Genomic DNA, 18914 nt, shown 5'->3' on the forward strand with positions numbered 1-18914 from the left:
ACCATCTACAAGGCACAAGTCAGGAGTGTGATGGAATACTCTCCACTTGCCTGGATGGGTGCAGCTCCAACAACACTCAAGAAGCTCGACACCATCCAGGACAAAGCAGCCCACTTGATTGGCACCCCATCTACAAACATTCACTCCCTCCACCACCGACGCACAGTGACAGCAGTGTGTACCATCTACAAGAGGCACTGCAGCAATGCACCAAGGCTCCTCAGACAGCACCTTCCAAACCCGCGACCTCTACCAACTAGAAGGACAAGGGCAGCAAATGCATGGGAACACCACCACCTGCAAATTCCCCTCCAAGTCACACACCATCCTGACTTGGAACTATATCGCCGTTCCTTCACTGTCGCTGGGTCAAAATCCTGGAACTCCCTTCCTAACAGCACTGTGGGTATACCTACCCCAAATAGACTGCAGCATTTCAAGAAGGCAGCTCACCACCACCTTCTCAAGGGCAATTAGGGATGGGCAATAAATGCTGGCCTGGCCAGCGTCACCCACATCCCATGAATGAATTTAAAAAAAATGTCTTCTGGAAATCCAAATACACTACATCTACCAGTTCACCTTTATCAACTCTGCTTGTTATATCCTCAAAGAACTCTAGCAAATTTGTCAAACATGATTTCCCTTTCACAAAACCATGTTGACTCTGTTTGATTGCATTAAGCTTTTCTAAATGTCCTGCTATTTTTTCCTTAATAATGGACTCTAGCATTTTCCCAACGACCCGCGTTAGGCTGACTGGCCTATAGTTTCCTGCTTTGTGTCTCCCTCCCTTCTTGAACAGGGGCGTCACATTAGCGGTTTTCCAAACCCCTAGGACTCTCCTGGAATCCAGTGAATTCTAGAATATTTTGGCCAACGCCTCCACTATCTCTGCAGCCACGTCCTTTAAAATCCTTGGATGTCGGCCATCAGGTCCTGGCAACTTGTCTACCTTTAGTCCCATTAGTTTGTCAAATACTTTGTCCCTCGTGATACAGACTGTTACAAGATCTTTCCTCCCATTAGCTCCATGCTTATCTGATATCTGGGAGCTAAACCCTTGCTGTTGTGTCTGTGTCTGGAGAGAGGAAGCCTTGTATTTCGGGTGTGGCAGATTACTGTTGCCTCAGGTCTCTGAAGAACCTCTGCATTAAGCTGCGAGTCTCTGCATCAAGTTGCATCCTATGTTTGAAGAAGTCCTGAACTGGCAGAAATCTTGCATTTTTTAAAAAGGGGCTTTTGCATTGAGTTTGAGAACTGACACCTGTTTCTGCACCCCTGATGAAAGACTTTGTGTGAAGCCTGCTGCAGACGAATTGCCTTGAACGCCTACCCATCACAGACTGTTCATTAACCTCGCCAGGAGAGACTGCGAGTGGCATCCAACTAATTGACTCTGGGACACCTCACCGATCCGGAAATATCCTACCAGACCGTGACAACCAATTATTTTATTATTCCTAAGAAACTGTTGTAAAATCAACACATCCTTTTTCCCCAGTTAACTGGTTTTTGAATGTATGTGTGTGTGCATGAGGGTTAGGAAGAATAAGTAGTTATGAAATCATATAATCTTTTCATATATATAGATTTATCTCATTATTGTGTATGCTTTATTCTGGGGAACAAATAGAGTGTTTAATTTGGCTATTTTCCATTAGGTAGGAAACTTTACTAATGTGCTGTGACCTGTGGGGTAGTGGGACTGAATTAACAGTGCATTACTCTTGCCTTGGTCGTAACAGTGATTTGTTCAATGTAAGGAATAATAATTTGGTGGTGTAAAACAATAAGTAGATTAAATTAAAATTTCAATTTCAAAAATGAAGGAGCCTAATGTAATCAAAAAATTCACTACATAATTGTATGATTTTAATCCCAAAATGCAGGGTTCCTTGCCCACATTTGGTCGGGATTTTATCCCAGTGGAGGGGGTATCAACAGCCAGCAAAAGTGACGCCGAGAACCCGGCGTTGCCTCTTCTGTGGGAGACCTGCCCAATCTAGTGCCAATTAGGCACAGCAGCAGGGCTTCCATGGCCTCAAGGACCCCGGCAACGGGAGTCCCACCCTCAGAGGCCAATCAGAGGTCGGCAGCTCTTTAACTCAGCAGCGCAGGACAGGAGGAGGTGGCTCACGGGGGATGGGGCTGTAAAGGGGTCGGTAGTAAGGGCAGAGGGGTGGCTCTCAGCGGGCCTTCCCCTTCCTGATGCCAGGTTCCTCGCTCAGACACTAAGAAGGCTGTTCACAGGCCTTCTCACCCTGGACTAAATATTGGAGAGGCTAGAATGTGGCAGGGACCCACCACCCACTGCCATCCCATCCGGTTTTATGCTGTCCCGCCTCCAAACTTGCCACAGGGGACAGCATAAAATTCCCCCCAAAGTATTAGGAGTACATCTTTAAGCTATTGCTAAAAGTTTCAATACTGAATGTCAGCTGCAAACAGATTTCCCTCACAATTCTAATTACAGACAAAAAGGGGTTAGGCATTAATGAGGAAATGTAAAATCTGAAAAGTTGAAGTTATCACCTACATGAAAATCTTCTTTTCTGTGATAAACAGATCAATGACCGATAGGCTGCTAAAACACTGGTTGGTGGTCAGGAAAAACATTGCACCTACTCTGTAAGAAAGGAGAAATGATCATGAGAGGATGTTGCTTATATTTTCCCAGTGTAACATCAACAACAACTTCTATTTATATAGTGCCTTTAACATATTAAAGTGTCCCAAGCTGTTCCACAGGAGTGATTATCAGACAATATCTGACAGCAAGCCTCATAAAGGGATATTAGAACATATGACCAAAAGCTTTGTCAAGGAGGTTGGTTTTAAGGAGCGATTTAAAGGAGGAGAGAGAGGCGGAGAGGTTTATGGAGGGAATTCCAGAGCTTAGAGTCTAGCCAGCTGAAAGCATAGCTGCCAATGGTGCGGCACAGGAAATATGGAAGCACCAGAGGCCAGATTTGGGGAGCGCAGAGATCTCAGAAGGTTGTAGGAGATAACGGAGAGAGGGAGGGGTGAGGCCATGGAGAGAGCTGACAATGAGGAGGAGAATGTTAAAATTGAGGTGCTGCCTGACTGGGAGACAATGTAGATCACCAAGCAGATGGGTGATGGGTGAATGAGACTTGGTTAAGTTAGGAAACAGGCAGCAGAGTTTTGGATGAGCTCAAGCCCTACCTGACGTCCGGGGCGGTGGCGGACCTGAAAGGAACAGGGCTGTAAACCTATAAATAAAGAGCGGAGCTCAAGGCCCCTTCAGCTACCTGACGTCCGGGGACGGCACACTCTCTGTTCTTGCGCGCGCTCTGTTTGGATATAGTTTTAGAAAAACAGATTAGTGTCATCACTGAAATTCTGGGCACTGATTGGTCAGTGGGCGGCACCTATTATTGCCTGGGGATAACTGTGATTGATTGGAGTTAAAAAAAAAAGAGGTTCCTTTTAAACTAAAGCCCTAGGATAGCTATCGGTAAATTTTTTTAGTATTTACTGGCTATACTAGTGTTGTTTGCATGGAGTGAGGCTGTAAGTTAAATGTGGGTATTTTCATTGGCTGGGGGTGGTGGAAGGTGCTCTTTGGTCTTTTTCTTTCTCAGCCTCAAAGGTACAGGGGATAAAAGTTGATTGTAAATAGCTGGTAAGTTATTACACTGGCAAGTTTTTTTTTCCTCAATGTAAAAGTAAGTAATGGCGGAGCAGCTTGGCCAAGCGGAATGTACCTCCTGTGCAATGTGGGAATTCGTGGAAGTGCCATGTGACCTTGGTGAACACGTTTGTAGAAAGTGTCTCCGGTTGCAGAAGCTTGAGCTTCGGGTTTCGGAGCTCGAGCGGCGGCTGGAGTCACTGTGAAGCACCTGCGAGGTGGAGGACTACGTGGATGGCATGTTTCAGGAGGTAGTCAAGCTGGTGCCTAGGCGAGCAATGTCGGGGGGTGACTGGGTGGATGCCGGACGGACAAAGAAGTCAGGGCAGGTAGTGCAGGAGTCTCCAGAGGACCTCCCACTTTCTAACCGGTATTCAGTTCTGAGTACCAATGATGGAGAGGGTCCCTCTGGAGAATGCACTGAGAGTCATAATCGGAATATCATGGCTGACTCAGCTGTGCTGGGATGGAGAAAAAGGGACAAGAGGGCAGTAGTGGTAGGGGATTCTATGGTTAGAGGAACAGATAGGTGTTTCTGTGGTCACAGATGTGATTCCAGGATGGTATGTTGCCTCCCTGGTGCAAGGGTCTTGGATATCACCGAGCGGTTACAGAGTATTCTGGAGCGTGAGGGTGCACAGCCAGAGGTCATGGTCCACATTGGTACCAATGACATAGGTAGAAAGAGGGATGAGGTCCTGCAAAAAGAATTTAGGGAGCTAGGCAGCAGATTAAAAAGTAGGACTTCAAAGGTTGTAATCTCTGGGTTTCTTCTGGTACCATGGGCTAGTGAGTATATGAATAGGAGGTTAGAGCAGATGAATGCAAGGTTGGGGAGATGGTGCAGGAGGGAGGGCTTTAGATTCTTGGATCACTGGGCCTGTTTCTGGTGAAGGTGGGATCTGTTTAAGATGGATGGGTTGCGCCTGAACCAGAATGGGACCAGCATCCTTGCTGGGAGGTTTGCTAGTGCTGTTGGTGGGGGGCGGGGGGTGGGGGCGCGGGGGTTTAAACTAGTTTGGCAGGGGGATGGGATACAGAGTGGAAGCACAGTAGGGGGTGATGTACAATCAAATATAAATGTGAAACCATGTCAGTCCAGAGGACAAAGTAAATGTAGACCTGTTAAGGCTCAGACAAATAATGCAAAACTGGATTATATCTATTTTAATGCAAGGAGTCTTACTAGTAAGGCAGATGAATTGAGGGCATTAACACATGGGAATATGACATTATTGCTATTACTGAGACATGGCTGAGGGAAGGTCAGGACTGGCAGCTTAATATCCCAGGGTATAGAATCTTCAGACGTGATAGGGGAGGGGGTAAATGAGGAGGTGGCATTGCACTGTTGATCAAGGAGTCAATTACTGCAGTAAGGAGGGATGTTATCTTAGAAGGTTCCTCTAATGAGGCCATATGGGTAGAACTTAAAAACAAAAAAGGGGGCTATTACTTGGCTGGGAGTGTACTACAGGCCTCCAAACAGTCAGGCAGTGGTAGAGGAGCAGATAGGTCGGCAAATCTCAGAGAGGTGCAATAATAATAGGATAATAATAGTAGGGGATTTCAACTTCCCCTTTATTAGAGGGGATAGTATGAGTGCAAAAAGGTTAAAGGGGACAAAATTCTTCAAGTGCGTTCAGGAGAGCTTTTTGAGCCAGCACATACATAGTCCTACAAGCGGAGGGGTGGTATTGGACTTAATCCTAGGGAATGAAGCAGGACAAGTGGTAGAAGTGTCTGTGGGGGAGCATTTCGGAGATAGTGACCATAACTCTAAGATTTAAGGTTGTTATGGAAAAGGACATAGAGGGACCGGAAATAAGAGTACTGAATTGGGGGAAGACCGATTTCAATATGATAAAACAGGATCTGGCCAAAGTGAACTGGGAGCAGCTTTGTAAAGGAAAGTCCACATCAGACCAGTGGGAGTCATTTAGAAAGGAAATTGTGAGGGTTCAGATGCAGCATGTTCCTGTAAAGGTGAAGAGTAGGAGCAACAGGTCAAGGAACCCTGGATGTCAAGGGATATAGAGGATTGGATAAGGAAAAAAAGGAGGCGTATGGCAGATTCAGAGCGCTGAGAACAGCGGAGGCTCTAGAGGAGTATAGAAAGTGTAGGGGAGTACTTAAAAAAGTAATTAGGAGAGCGAAGAGGGGGCACGAAAAATCACTGGCAGACACGATAAAGAAAAATCCCAAGGCGTTTTATCAGTATGTTAGGAACAAAAGGATAACCAGGGAAAATGTGGGACCTATTAGGGATCAAACAGGCAATGTGTGTGTGGAGCTGGAGGACATAGGTGAAGTTTTGAACAATTACTTTTCATCTGTGTTCACTATGGAGAGGGACGACGTAGGTGTAGTGATCAGGGAAGGGAACTGTGATATACTTGATCAAATTAGCATTGAAAAGGAGGAAGTATTAGCTGTATTAGCAGGCTTAAAGGTGGATAAATCCCCAGGCCCAGATGAGATGTATTCCAGGCTGCTATGTGAGGCAAGGGAGGAGATAGCGGGAGCTCTGACACAAATTTTCAGATCCTCTCTGGCCACAGGAGAGGTACCAGAGGATTGGAGGACAGCAAATGTGTTACCATTATTCAAGAAGGGTAGCAGGGATAAACCAGGTAATTACAGGCCGGTGAGTCTAACATCAGTGGTAGGGAAATTATTGGAAAAAATTCTGAGAGACAGGATTAATCTCCACTTGGAGAGGCAGGGATTAATCAGGGATAGTCAGCATGGCTTTGTCAGGGGGAAGATCGTGTCTAACAAATTTGATTGAATTTTTTGAGGAGGTGACTAGAGGTGTGGATGAGGGTAGTGCAGTTGAAGTGGTCTATATGGACTTCAGTAAGGCTTTTGATAAGGCTCCGCATGGGAGATTGGTTTAGAAAAGTAAAAGTCCATGGGATCCAGGGCAATTTGGCAAATTGGATTCAAAATTGGCTTAGTGGAAGGAGGCAGAGGGTGATAGTAGAGGGTTGTTCTTGCGATTGGAAGCCTGTGACCAGTGGTGTACCGCAGGGATCGGTGCTGGGACCCTTACTGTTTGTAGTGTACATTAATGATTTTGACGTGAATATGGGAGGTATAATCAGTAAGTTCGCAGACGATACGAAAATTGGTGGTGTCGTGAATAGTGAGGAGGAAAGCCTTAGATTACAGGACGATATAGATGGGCTGGTGAGATGGGCGGAGCAGTGGCAAATGGAGTTTAATCCTGAGAAGTGTGAGGTGATGCACTTTGGGAGGACTAACAAGGCAAGGGAATATACAATGGATGGTAGGACCCTTGGGAGTACAGAGGTTCAGAAGGACCTTGGGGTGCTTGTCCATAGATCACTGAAGGCAGCAACATAGGTTGATAAGGTGGTTAGGAAGGCATACAGGATACTTGCCTTTATTGGCCGAGGCATAGAGTATAAGACCGAGAGTACTGTGTACAGTTCCGGTCGCTACACTATCGGAAGGATGCAATTGCAATGGAGAGGGTGCAGAGGAGATTCACCAGGATGTTGCCTGGGCTGGAGCATTTCAGCTATGAAGACAGACTGGATAGGCTGGGATTGTTTTCCTTGGAGCGGAGAAGGCTGAGGAGGGACCTGATTGAGGTATACAAAATTATGAGGGGCATTGATAGGATAGATAGGAAGAAACTTTTCCCTTAGCAGAGGGGTCAATAACTAGGGATTTAAGGTAATGGGCAGGGGGTTTAGAGGGGAGTTGAGGAAGTATTTTTTTACCCAGAGGGTGGTTGGAATCCGGGAAACACTGCCTGAAGGGATGGTAGAAGCAGGAACACTCACGACATTCAAGAAGTATTTGGATGAGCACTTGAAACGCCATAACATACAAGGCTACAGGCCAAGTGCGGGGAAGTGGGATTAGTTAGGACGGGTGCTTGATGGTCGGCACAGGCATGTTGGGCCGATGGGCCTGTTTCTGTGCTGTAAAACTCTATGACTCTAAGTTTATGGAGGGTAGAATGTGGGAGGCCGGTCAGGAGAACATTGGAATAGTCGGGTCTAGGGGTAATAAAACAAGAGGGTAAATCCAAATGTAAAACAGCTTAATAACAGACAATATTTTTGCCAATAGAACTAATCATCCAGTAATACAATTTTGATGTATTACAATAGGGAGAGCTTAAGATATTAAACTATGCAGCAATATACAAAGATTGGACACCTGAATAGAAAATAATCGCAAAAACATCGTCCAAATCAGTTTGATCTTAGTCAAGATTCAATGCTGCTGAGTGTAGGAATATCTCACAGATAGGTAATCAGAGGCAGGTAATTACAGATAGGTAATCACAGATAGGAAGTCCTATCTAATGACATTAATGAATGGCTACTGTTAGTATATTCAGCAGGTTTAAGAAGAATGCATTTCTTAGCAGCCAAACATATTGTCAATCATACGAGTTTCAAATTTATTAATTGACACGGTTGACAAGTAAGCCAAGATGCGGAGCCCCCAAGGCCAACTCATCACAAGGATATACAAAAGCCTTTACAATGTCCTTGTGATATCAATTCCCAAAGCCATCAGTCAATTTCTACTCCAGGCTGAACATGTTCAGATTTCTTTTAAGACCAGCGGTTAACCTTCAGTAAAGTCAGTTTGATAACAAGAGACTGCCACCAGCTTGTTGCTGCTGTCTCACATCAGGTATAAACTAGGTTGGATACAGAGCAAAACCATCCTGTGCCTTAACCTCATAATAACATCAAGTCTGACATTTCCATTTGCCACATTAGTGGCCCTTTTAATTGGGACTAACTGGTTTGCTGTTCAAAATAGCCAGCATAGACTTAATGTGCCGAATGGCCTTCTTCTGTGCTCCCGGCACCCGGCTGAGAAGGCTGGGGAAAGCCAGCCTCTGCCTTTTCGTGCCCACCCCCGGAGCGATCCTCTGGTCTTTTTAAATCGAGGTTTCAGGAGCCGGGATCCTTGTCCCTCTAAAGACGATGATCCCGCCCTAAGAGCTGCCGGTCAATCAGAGGGCTGGCAGCTCAGCAGTGCCACCGGGAGCAGTGGCCACTGCTGGTACTCCAGAAGCCTCGGACTCAGGTCCAGTGCTGGAGCCCCAGACCTCAGGTAAGTGAGGCAGCGGGGGGATGGTCGTGCAGTCCAGGGAGTGGGGGATCTTGGAGGAGGTAGGGGTAAAGTGGTTCCCATTGGGTTCCTCAGTGGCTACAGTTTGCCCAGGAGAAGGGACCTACTGCCACCATCTCCCCCCAACCCATGCCCCGGCAAGATCCCAGTGGCAGCGGGAAGAGGCCCCTAATTGGCATTAATAGGTTACTTAAGGGCCTCAATTGGCCTCTGCCGTCGGCCTATCCCGCCACTGGGAAGATCACTTGGTGAAGGGAGGTGATGGGGCATCTGCCCCCTACCACCCATCGGGATACCCCATGCGCTCCCCCCCCACCCGACTCAGAGGGCCACATAAAATCCCAGCCTAAGGTTCCATGAACTCTGTAGGTGAAGAAGTCTCTTCTGCCTCTGTTCTAATTCTCTCATGTTTAATCAATTTGCAAATAGAATGGCAATTGTAATTTAGGATCTTTTGTTTCTATTTCCTCATTTTGTTCAAATCAAACCTCATCCCATCATCTTCTATGGAGAAGAGCAAATTTGGTTAGAAGGGAGAAACCAGTATGAAAGAAAGACTTGTGTTTCTATCCGGCCTTGTAGCATCATAGAGTATTTACTGCACAGAAGGAGACCATTCAGTTTAGTTCCCTCAAGTGCCCATCCAAAAAAAAAAAGCCTGATTTCAGGATGTCCCAAAGCAATTGGCAGCTAATTAAATTGAAAGTGTAGTCACTGTTGTAGGAAATGCAACAGCCCATTTGTGCATAGCAAATTCCCACAAACAGCAATGTGATAATGATCAGATGACCCTTTTTTTAAAGTGATATTGGTTGGGGGATAAATATTGGCCATGACACAGAGGAGCACTCCCCTGCTCTTCTTTGAAATAGTGCCATGGGATCTTACATTCAGAGAGAGCAGGTGGGGACCTGGTTTAAAGTCTCATCCAAAAGACAGCAGCTCAGACAGTGCGTTGGAGTGTCAGCAAAGATTTTTCTGCTCGAATCCCTGGAGTGGGACTTGAACCCATGACCTTCTGACTGAGGTGAGAGTGACGCTGGGATGAATGAGTTGGGAATATTTCCATGATCTGAAACCGCTTCTGGGGGAAAACAATTACTCTGGGATTTTGGCTGGGGTGCCCCTTTAATTGGCATGGAGACAGGTTCCCTGTACAATTAAGGGCAGCAGGTAGGTTCTGAAGGCTGGAGGGCCAATCAGAGGCCTTCCAACTTAAGATGAGCAACAGGCTGCAGTAGAGGGTAAGTAACTGAGAGGGTGCTTCAACAGGAAGGTTCCCTCTCACCAACTTTAAAAAAAATTAAAATAACAAAAAGAAAAAGTGGCCGGGCCGCCACTGTTGATGGTGGTGGGTGGGCGGAATTGGTGAATCCCTCTACAGGGCAGCCTTTGGCTGCACCCGCAGGCAGGGAGAGCCTGTAGGCCTGCCTGGAGTGCTGGCCCTTTGGCCTGCTGCTGGGTACCCGCCTCCAAGTAGTTAAACTGTCTCCTGTCACATTGGGAAATTGGAAGCAGACTGAAAAATCCCAATTGGCCTCTTTTAACTGCCTTTTAACAAAGCTCTTTGTGAGCCTAATTAACTGACGACCTATTGGGGCCATGCCAAGCCCCAAAACTACCTTCCCTAAAATGGCCAGGCTGGGAATGGGGTCGGGAAACTAGCATGGTGGAAGTTGTCAGTATTTCCAAGCCCCTTCTGCCACTGTTCCTGACCTCTGCAGGGCCCGAAATCTCTGCCCACCCACTGACAAGGCTGTTTAGGGCTTAATGGCCTTTTTTTCCCAGAACAGTTAGATGAGTAGTATAATCCCACAGGGTTCCGTTCTGGGGCCACTTTTTACTGTTTATATTACTGATTCAGATCTAGCCAATCCCAGTAGTTGAGGAATCAAAAATGAGGGGCCAGAGATACAAGATTAAATGTGAGAGATGTGGAACAGAGCTCACAGAATCCAAAAATAACAGCACAGAAGGAGGCAATCTGGCTCATCAAGTCTGTGCCGGCTCTTTCAAAGAGCAAATCAGTTAGTTCCACTTCCCTCTTGCTACTCTTTCCCCATATCCTGACAATTTTCTCCCCTTTAAGTATTTATACATTTCACTTTGGAAAGCTACTATTGAATCTGTATCCACCATACCCTCAGGTAGTGCATTCCAAATCCGAAACACTTGTTGCAGAAAAAACGTTTTTCCTCATTTCACTTCTGGTTCTTTTGCCAATCACCTTAAATCTGTGCCCTCTGCTTATCAGCCATTGGGAAGTTTCTCTATTTGATCTATTTTTAAACACAGACATCAAATCTTCTCTTGACCTTCTCTGCTCTAAGAAGAAAATCCCAGCTACTCCAGTCTCTCTATGTAACTGTAATCCTCATCCCCAGAACTGTGCTCCTAAACTCTTCTGTATAGTCTCTAGAGCCTTTAACATCCTTCCTAAAATGTGATGCCCAGAATTAGACACAATGGGCTGTATTTTACACCGCCCCAGTGGGTCAGATGTTGGCGTGGGGGCGGCGTAAAATTGAGCAGGAGGCTCCGGGAGGCCTTCCCACCATGCACCCGCCTCTGGCCAACTTTATGGTCGAGTGGGGGAGAACGGCCCACCTGCCTGAGGCCAATCAAGTCCCTTAAGTGGCCACTTAACAGCCCTCACCCGCCCCCACGGGTATTTTACCCGTGGCAAGCGGGTGTGCTGCGGAAGTGAAAGGCCGCCCAGCAATAGCTGCCGGCCATGGCAGTCAGTCACAGAGTGCTCGATTGAGGGCCACCCCCACCTCCCAACCCACCCCCGGGACCCAAGCCCCCCTCCCCCCAAACGACCACCCTAGCCTCATGAGAGCACGATCGATCCCCTGGTGAGGCATGCCCAACTTACCTTCACTCCTGGCTCCATGTCGTCAGCTGGGCTGCAGTCCCAGCAGTGGCCACCGGTGGCGTTGCTGGCAGCTCACTGAAGCAGGACCTCCTCCCTCAAGCAGGTGGAAGTCCCACGGAACAATTAAAGCCCGGGGACCCATTAAATGCAGAACGGATCCCTGAGCTAGGTGGAAACGGGTTTGCCACCAACTTTTACGTCGGTGGCAAATTCTCGTCCGCCTAAGATAAAATCCAGTCAAACGGGCGGCATTTTCGCGACATCGGGACCAAATGGGAGTAGCATAGTTCCGGGGATGGGGATTAAAGTTATATGGAGAGATGCAGTAGCTGGGATTTTCTCCTTAGAGCAAAGAAGATTAAGAAAAAATTTGATGGAGGTATTTAAAATCATGAAGGGTTTAGTTAGAACAAATAGAGAAACTGTTTCAAATGGCTGATAGGTCAATAACCAATAGGCACAGATTTAAGGTGATTGGCAAAAGAACCAGAAGTGAAGTGAGGAAATATTTTTTTTATGCAGCGAGACCAGCGGTGCTAACTTCAGGGAGGTAACCTCCTAAGTGGCTGCTTCTGCACTCACTGACCTATTAAGAATAGCGGATGGGTCCCCAAGGTTCAATCAGTGGGCCGGCAGCCCCACAGGGAGAGTTGGACACTAATGAGGCAGGTCGGGGACCATGAGGGCATCTCAACATGGAGGTACCATCACTGGTCAACACAGAAGGGCTGTACGAAAGACTACCAAAGCTAGTTGGGTCACTGGGACGGAGGGGGAAAACCCTCTGCAGGATTGGACACAGCCACGATTGCTGCTTTTTATCCACCCAGCCCGGTCATTGGGGCATGGAGCCTTCTGCTCCCATGGACCCCCACTTGCCACAGGGATGCCACTTCCAATGAGCTGGCGATCCCTACAAGCAGCAGGGGATGCTCCGCGGGTGAGAAAATTCCAATGATGCTGCAAAATCGCCCTTAATTGGGGCCCTAACCACTCCAAATAGATTCCTGCTCCCATGGACTGGGCAACTAATCCTATTACCAACCCAACCCTGGGAAAATTCCCTGACAGCAGGAATTCTTCAGAGTGCCATCCCAATGCAGTTCCCTCCACTTTTCCCAGCCCCCTCCACCTCCAACCCTGTCTTCACTGGGCTGTGAAAATGCAGCTCTATACTCCACCTGTGGCCAAACTAGTGTTTTATACAGGTTTAGCAGAACAAAATTAATTCCCTGACATGGAATCGAATCTGGGCAACAGTGGTGAAAGCTCCCAATCCTAACCAGTGCACAAGAGTTATACATTTTCTCAATGAAGCTTAAATTTGTAAGATTGCATTTTTAAAAAGATCACAGCTAATTGAGAAGATTATACTGTTAATTTAATCATGGTCAATAAACTAAAGGATTAAAGTAGTGGCTCAATGTCAGGTTTTGTTTGATAATGCTGCTATAAAGCACTGACATTTTACTACATTGCAGGGGCTTTATAAATGCACATTATTGTTGTTATGCTAGCCAGTCATCTTATTCATGTTCTTAGGAACTTAGAATTTTCCATTAAGTGATGGACTCTAGAAGCTGTACTAACCTGTTCTGAAGTCCTGTCGTATCATTTTGCACTCCAAAAAATATGGCTCCCACGATCAGCCCCAGGATAAGTGAAACCAGCAGCTAATGAAATAAGCAAAATTGGTTAGAACAATAAAACATTTCAAGATGGTATACCCCTTCCAAGTTCTTATTTTTCCACCCATTTTCTCTGCTGAAGAATATATGACTTCTTGGTGGAGTACATGGTTCCACCAGCATGGGTTGCCTTCTGCTACCTCACACAAGTGGCCATTCTCCATGCTTAAGCCAAAACAAAGAGCTCTGGAAGCACACAGCTGATCCTGATCCCACATTAGCTTGATGACAATGCCAAACACTTACCAATGGATAGCCCATCAGGAGCAGGAACTGCAGTAGATTGACCTTCTCTAACCTACAATGGGACTTAGAGAGTTCTACAGTTTGCCTCAGTGCTCCCCACCCTCCACGTCAAACGAAACACAATTGAAAATGGAATCAGGAGCCTTCCTAGACTCTCTAGCTTGTTTCCCAGGGTTTTTAATTAGGAAGGAAAGCAGAAATGTGCAGAAACATTGGCCAACGTTATGCAAGACATGAGGTGCCATCATTGGAGAAACTCTTTCTGAAAAAGCATCCATTAAACCTTTTGCCTGTGCTTGCCAAACACTAAATGCAGTATTGCAAACTGCATCAAAAGACTGCACTACAGAAATATCACCATGTTGCTGCATGAATTCATTGCAATGAAAGTGATATATAGCTACTGTATTACAAAGGGCCATGGCACTTTTAAATTATGACATTTAAAGTCAAACAAAGAGGATAGTAGACTGCTGGTACTAAAATCAGTCAGTCCTCAATTCAGTGTTGATGCGAGGAGAGTGCTAAACTGAAAGAAAGACTTGCATTTCTATAGCCCCTTTCACAAGCTCAGGATATCCCAAAGCACTTCACAGCACTTTTTGAAGTGCAGTTGCTGTAGTCGGGAAACACAGCAGCCAATTTGCGTGTAGCAAGCTCCTGTAAACAGCAATAGGATCATGGGCATTTTAATCTGTTTTTATAGGATGGTTGTTTGAGGGATAAATATTCTATACCTCGGAGTCAGACAGCACTGCCAACAAGGAACACAGTTATGAGGTGAGAGCTGGCAAAGGTTGATTAGGTAAGTAGATTAAAAGGTTTGACGGTAAATAAACAGTGAGAAACATTTAAACAATTCAAAATGTTCAACAAAAATACATTCCACCGAGAAATAAAAATTCAGCCAAAAGATCCATTCACGGCTTACTACAGTCAAAGTCATAGAATCATTTGCGGCACAGAAGGAGAACATTCGGCCCATCAAATCCAAGCTGGATCTCCATGGAGCTATTCAGTCACTCCCACTCCCCCACTCGATCCCCGTAAGCCCTGCAAGTCTATTTCCTTGAAGTGGCCATGCAATTTTCTTTTAAAGTCATTGATCGTCTCCACTTCCATCATCTTTGTGGGCAGCGAGTTCCAGGTCATTACCATCTGCTGTGTAAAAAAGTGCTTCCTCACATTCCCCCTTTATCTCTAGCCTAAAACCTTCAATCTGTGTCCCATATTTCTTGTACTATTCATTAATGGGAGCAGTTTTTCCTTGTCTAACTTATCTAAACCTGCCATAATCTTATACAATTCTATCAAATCTCCCCTCAATCTCCTTTGTTCAAAGGAGACCAAACCCAGCTTTTCCAAACTACCTTGTAACTAAAATCCCCCATCCCTGGAACCATTCTGGTGAATTGCCTCTGCACCTTCTCAAGGACCCTCACATCCTTCCTAAAGTGTGGTGACCAGAACTGGATACAATACTCTAGTTGGGGCCTAACCAGAACTTTATAAAGATTCAGCATAACTTCCCTGCTTTTGTACTCAATGCCTCTATTTATGAAGCCCAGGATCCCATATGCTTTGCTAAACACTCTCTTAATATGTCCTGCCACCTTCAAAGATCAATGCACATGAACCCCCAGGTTCCTCTGTTCCTGCACTCTTCAAAACTATGCCATTAAGTATATATTGTCTCTCCCAATTCCTTCTGCCAAAATGCATCACCTCACACTTGTCAGTATTAAATTCCATCTGCCACCTCTCTGTCCATTTTGCTAGCCTATGTCCTGTTGCAAGTGGCTCATATCATTCTCACTGTTTGCCACACCTTCAGTTTAGTGGCATCAGCAAATTTTGAGATTCTATTCTACATCCAAGATCCAAGTCATTTATATATAGCAAAAAAAGCAGTGGTCCCAGTACTGCCCCTTGGGGAAAACCACTGTCTATCATCCTCCAGTCTGAAAAACAACCATTTACTACGACTCGCTGTTTTCTGTCCTTAAGCCAATTTTTATCCAATTGGACACTGACCTTTCTATTCCATGAGTCTCAATTGTTAACCAGCCTTTTATGTGGTACCTTATCAAACGCTAGTGGATTGGAGTTCAAAATAAAGAAATTGCGTAATCACATCTGTACCTTGCCCGTTGCGAACAGCGGAAGGGACATGTTTTTTGATATGATCTACCAGTCTTTGGGACGTACGATCTATATACCTTGCATCACAATGGCATTGAAATTCACATATCACATTACTCATTTGTGAGATAGGGAGAACGTCTTTTTGGCTTGACAGCAGCATCCTGTTAGTGGCAAACACCACACGTGTTGCTACTGCATAGTAGCAGCATGAAACAGCTAGCTTCACCTGTTGCTCAAATTTTTGGGATACATTACCCTTCCAGGGTAATCTGAGGTAGACTGGGCACTTTCAGGGCCGAAAATGACAGCCTTAGGCCCGTTCATAAGTTTGCGCGATATACAGCGAGAAATGATCTGATTAGGGTTGCCATTGTCACGCAGGATGCCTTTGATTCGCCCTATTTCAGCATCAAGCTTGCATGGTGAGCAAATGGCTCAGGCCCTATTTATGAGGTTGCAGATAAGGCCAATCTTACAGAGCGTGGAACTGTAAGAATCCCAACGCGTGTATTCACAAGAACACAAGAAATAGGAGCAGGAGTAGACCATATGGCCCATCGAGACTGCTCCGCCATTCAATACAATCATGGCTGAACTTGGGCTTCAATTCCACTTTCCTGCCCACTCCCCATATCCCTTGATTCCCTGAGAGACCAAAAATCTATCTATCCCAGCCTTATATGTATTCAATAATGGAGCATCCAAAACCCTCTGGGGTAGAGAATTCTAAAGATCAAAGATTCACAACATTTTGAGTCTAGTAATTTCTCCTCATCTCAGTCCTGAATGATTGGCCCTTTTCCTGACACTGTGTCCCCATGTTCTAGATTCCCTGACCAGTGGGAACAATCTCTCAGCTTCTACCCTATCAAACCCTTTCAGAATCTCGTATGTCTCAATTAGATCGCCTCTCATCCTTCTGGTGTATCGACCAGTGAAGGTATATTTGTGGTAGACTGTAGTAGAGAACCCCTCAGCAGATCTCTCAGGTCGTACTCAACCAGTCCATGCTTGCAAAACTGAAAACACAGTGTCCAACATTAGATGAGATTCCATGATTGGACAACATTTGCTAAATAATTCTCAGTGTGCTAAGAATTACACTGACAACCAATTTAAGATCGTCAGTGGGGCTCACAGTGTGGTGCATTTGCACGTACTGGAAACTACATATATTAATACACAGGGCCCTATTCTTTGCAGACAGGAAGAATATGTACATACATTGCACCTGTTTCAGCTAAACAAAATAAGTGACAGCCATTTGCTGGTTCATTCTTCAGGGCAATGCCTTGACCAGAGTCAAGCTGCCTAGTTTAAATTTTTAAAAAAGCTTGGCAGCTAACTATCAGTCACCATAAACTGGTGCATTCTCCATAGCAACGCCTCTACCAATCAGAGTTCACTTGCCAACCAATCAGCACTCTCTTCTCATACAGTATAAAGTTGTTGTTTTCCCTTGCATTGGTATGCTTGCGGATTATCCTGATGAGTGCAAGACAAAAATCTACGACAACATGTCTCTAATTTCAGCAATACTCAAGTTCTATACTACCAAAGGACTATTTGTCTATAAGAGGACAAATCTGGCCAGTATTTCCTTTTCCCTTTGTGTTACAGGATTCATTGATCTCAAAGTCCAGCTCATGGTCTGTTCTCTACCCACACCTTTCTGGCTTCCAGTTTTACCATTGCTGCTCCTCCCACCCACAGTGTCAACTTTGCCATACAACAGGGTACTATCCTTTGTCCTCCCTCTTCATGATTTACAAGCTCCCTCTTAGCAGCAACTTCCATTACCATGAGTCAGTTTCACATGTACATCAATAACACAGCTTTACCTTTCCAACTCCACCACTGTTACCCCCTTTCAGGCTTTAATATTTTCCTTCCAATTCTTTTATTTGATTGTACTTTTGTCCACTCCCTTCTTCTCATCTGCTCGGTAACTACCTTGGGACCAGTGCCAACTTTGCTCATTGGGTAGCACTCTTACCCCTTAACTCGGAAGGTCGTGGGTTCAAGCCTCATTGGAGAGACTTGTGCCCAGAATCCAAGGTGACAGTTCAGTGCCAGTACTGAGGAATCTGGTGTGCTGTTGACAAGATCTTTGAAGTGAGGAGTCACCTGCCTCTCCAAGTGGAGGTTAAATTGATCCCACGGAGTCAAAGAAAATGAAGGAGTTCTCCCAATGTTCTAGCCAATGTTTCTCCCTCAATTGCAAACAGCAAAAAAAAAATCAAGTCATTGATTTGATTGTTTGTATGATCTTGCTATACTACGTTTGCCTACATAAGAACAGTGACTGTTCAAAGCAATTCATATGAAGTGCTTTGGTATTTTCCTGGCAGATCTGATAAGGCACTGTATAAATACAACTCTTTTCTTCTTTATTTTTGTAAAATGCTCTGCAACCCTGTTCTCTACATAGTCAGAAAAACAGGAATGAGAGCAATTCCTTTACTTTGAATTTCATCATTAATAGCAGAGATACAGCTTTACCTGAGCAATAGAAGCCTGGGGATTCCTGAGGAGGTTTTTGAATGATCGTTTAGTCACCCACTTCAGTTGGTGACAGAATGATGTTGCATATGTGATCCTGATAGAAACTGGCATAGAATCTCTACTTTTTCCCTGAGACAGCGTGGTTAATTTGGACAGCATTTCACTGTAGTAGGTAGATTTGGAATATTCCTCTACTAATTTCTCTGCTATAGTAGTTCCCTTATTCAAAGCAGATACATCAAGAGCCATTTCTATGATGGAAAGAAAAATGAACAATTTAATGAAACCTATCACATTTAAATTTAAATAATTTTAAATGCCATTAGCTTCGCAAAATTAGCATTTCCCTGTCTCCCTCATCATTGAAATGCATGAACTGTATTTGTATGGTAGATATGAACTAAACTCACCACAGAAAGTTAAGTCGTGTCCGCTTCAGTCTAAGAACCTTGTTAACAGCGTGCTAAGTGTTAATTACTGCCAAACAACCTCTCTGCCACAGAAAATTGACTATTACAAGTCTGGAGTCTCTTTCCTTCATGTTTTAATTGTTGGAGATTTTTTTTAAATTTTAAGTTTAAAATTAAAACTTTTCTTTTTACTTTTCCATTCAATCATTTTTCTCTTAATCTGATCTTTCTCTCCCTCTCTTTCTGTACCGGATTTG

The 18914-nt window shown here is 45.0% G+C and overlaps 1 protein-coding gene and 1 long non-coding RNA gene across 3 annotated transcripts in view; one reads left to right on the forward strand and one right to left on the reverse strand.

Annotated features, from left to right (window-relative positions):
* LOC137377149 (uncharacterized) overlaps nucleotides 1-18914 on the forward strand; it is a 152047-nt gene that overhangs the window by 40777 nt on the left and 92356 nt on the right. The window contains exon 2 of one of the 2 annotated variants that reach the window (XR_010976366.1): nucleotides 14304-14377. The exons of the other annotated variant lie outside the window; for it this stretch is intronic. This is a non-coding gene — a long non-coding RNA (uncharacterized lncRNA). The remainder of the gene's footprint in view (nucleotides 1-14303; nucleotides 14378-18914) is intronic. 2 annotated transcript variants of the gene reach the window in all.
* Nucleotides 1-18914, reverse strand: part of LOC137377141 (broad substrate specificity ATP-binding cassette transporter ABCG2-like) — a 111471-nt gene that overhangs the window by 19117 nt on the left and 73440 nt on the right. The window contains exons 9-11 of the mRNA XM_068046501.1: nucleotides 18245-18498; nucleotides 13254-13336; nucleotides 2540-2629 (exon numbers count right to left, since the gene is read on the reverse strand). Coding sequence (XP_067902602.1) covers nucleotides 2540-2629; nucleotides 13254-13336; nucleotides 18245-18498 — 427 coding nt within the window. The remainder of the gene's footprint in view (nucleotides 1-2539; nucleotides 2630-13253; nucleotides 13337-18244; nucleotides 18499-18914) is intronic.

The sequence above is a fragment of the Heterodontus francisci genome, chromosome 1 (assembly GCF_036365525.1).
Source record: "Heterodontus francisci isolate sHetFra1 chromosome 1, sHetFra1.hap1, whole genome shotgun sequence".
Taxonomy (NCBI): domain Eukaryota; kingdom Metazoa; phylum Chordata; class Chondrichthyes; order Heterodontiformes; family Heterodontidae; genus Heterodontus; species Heterodontus francisci.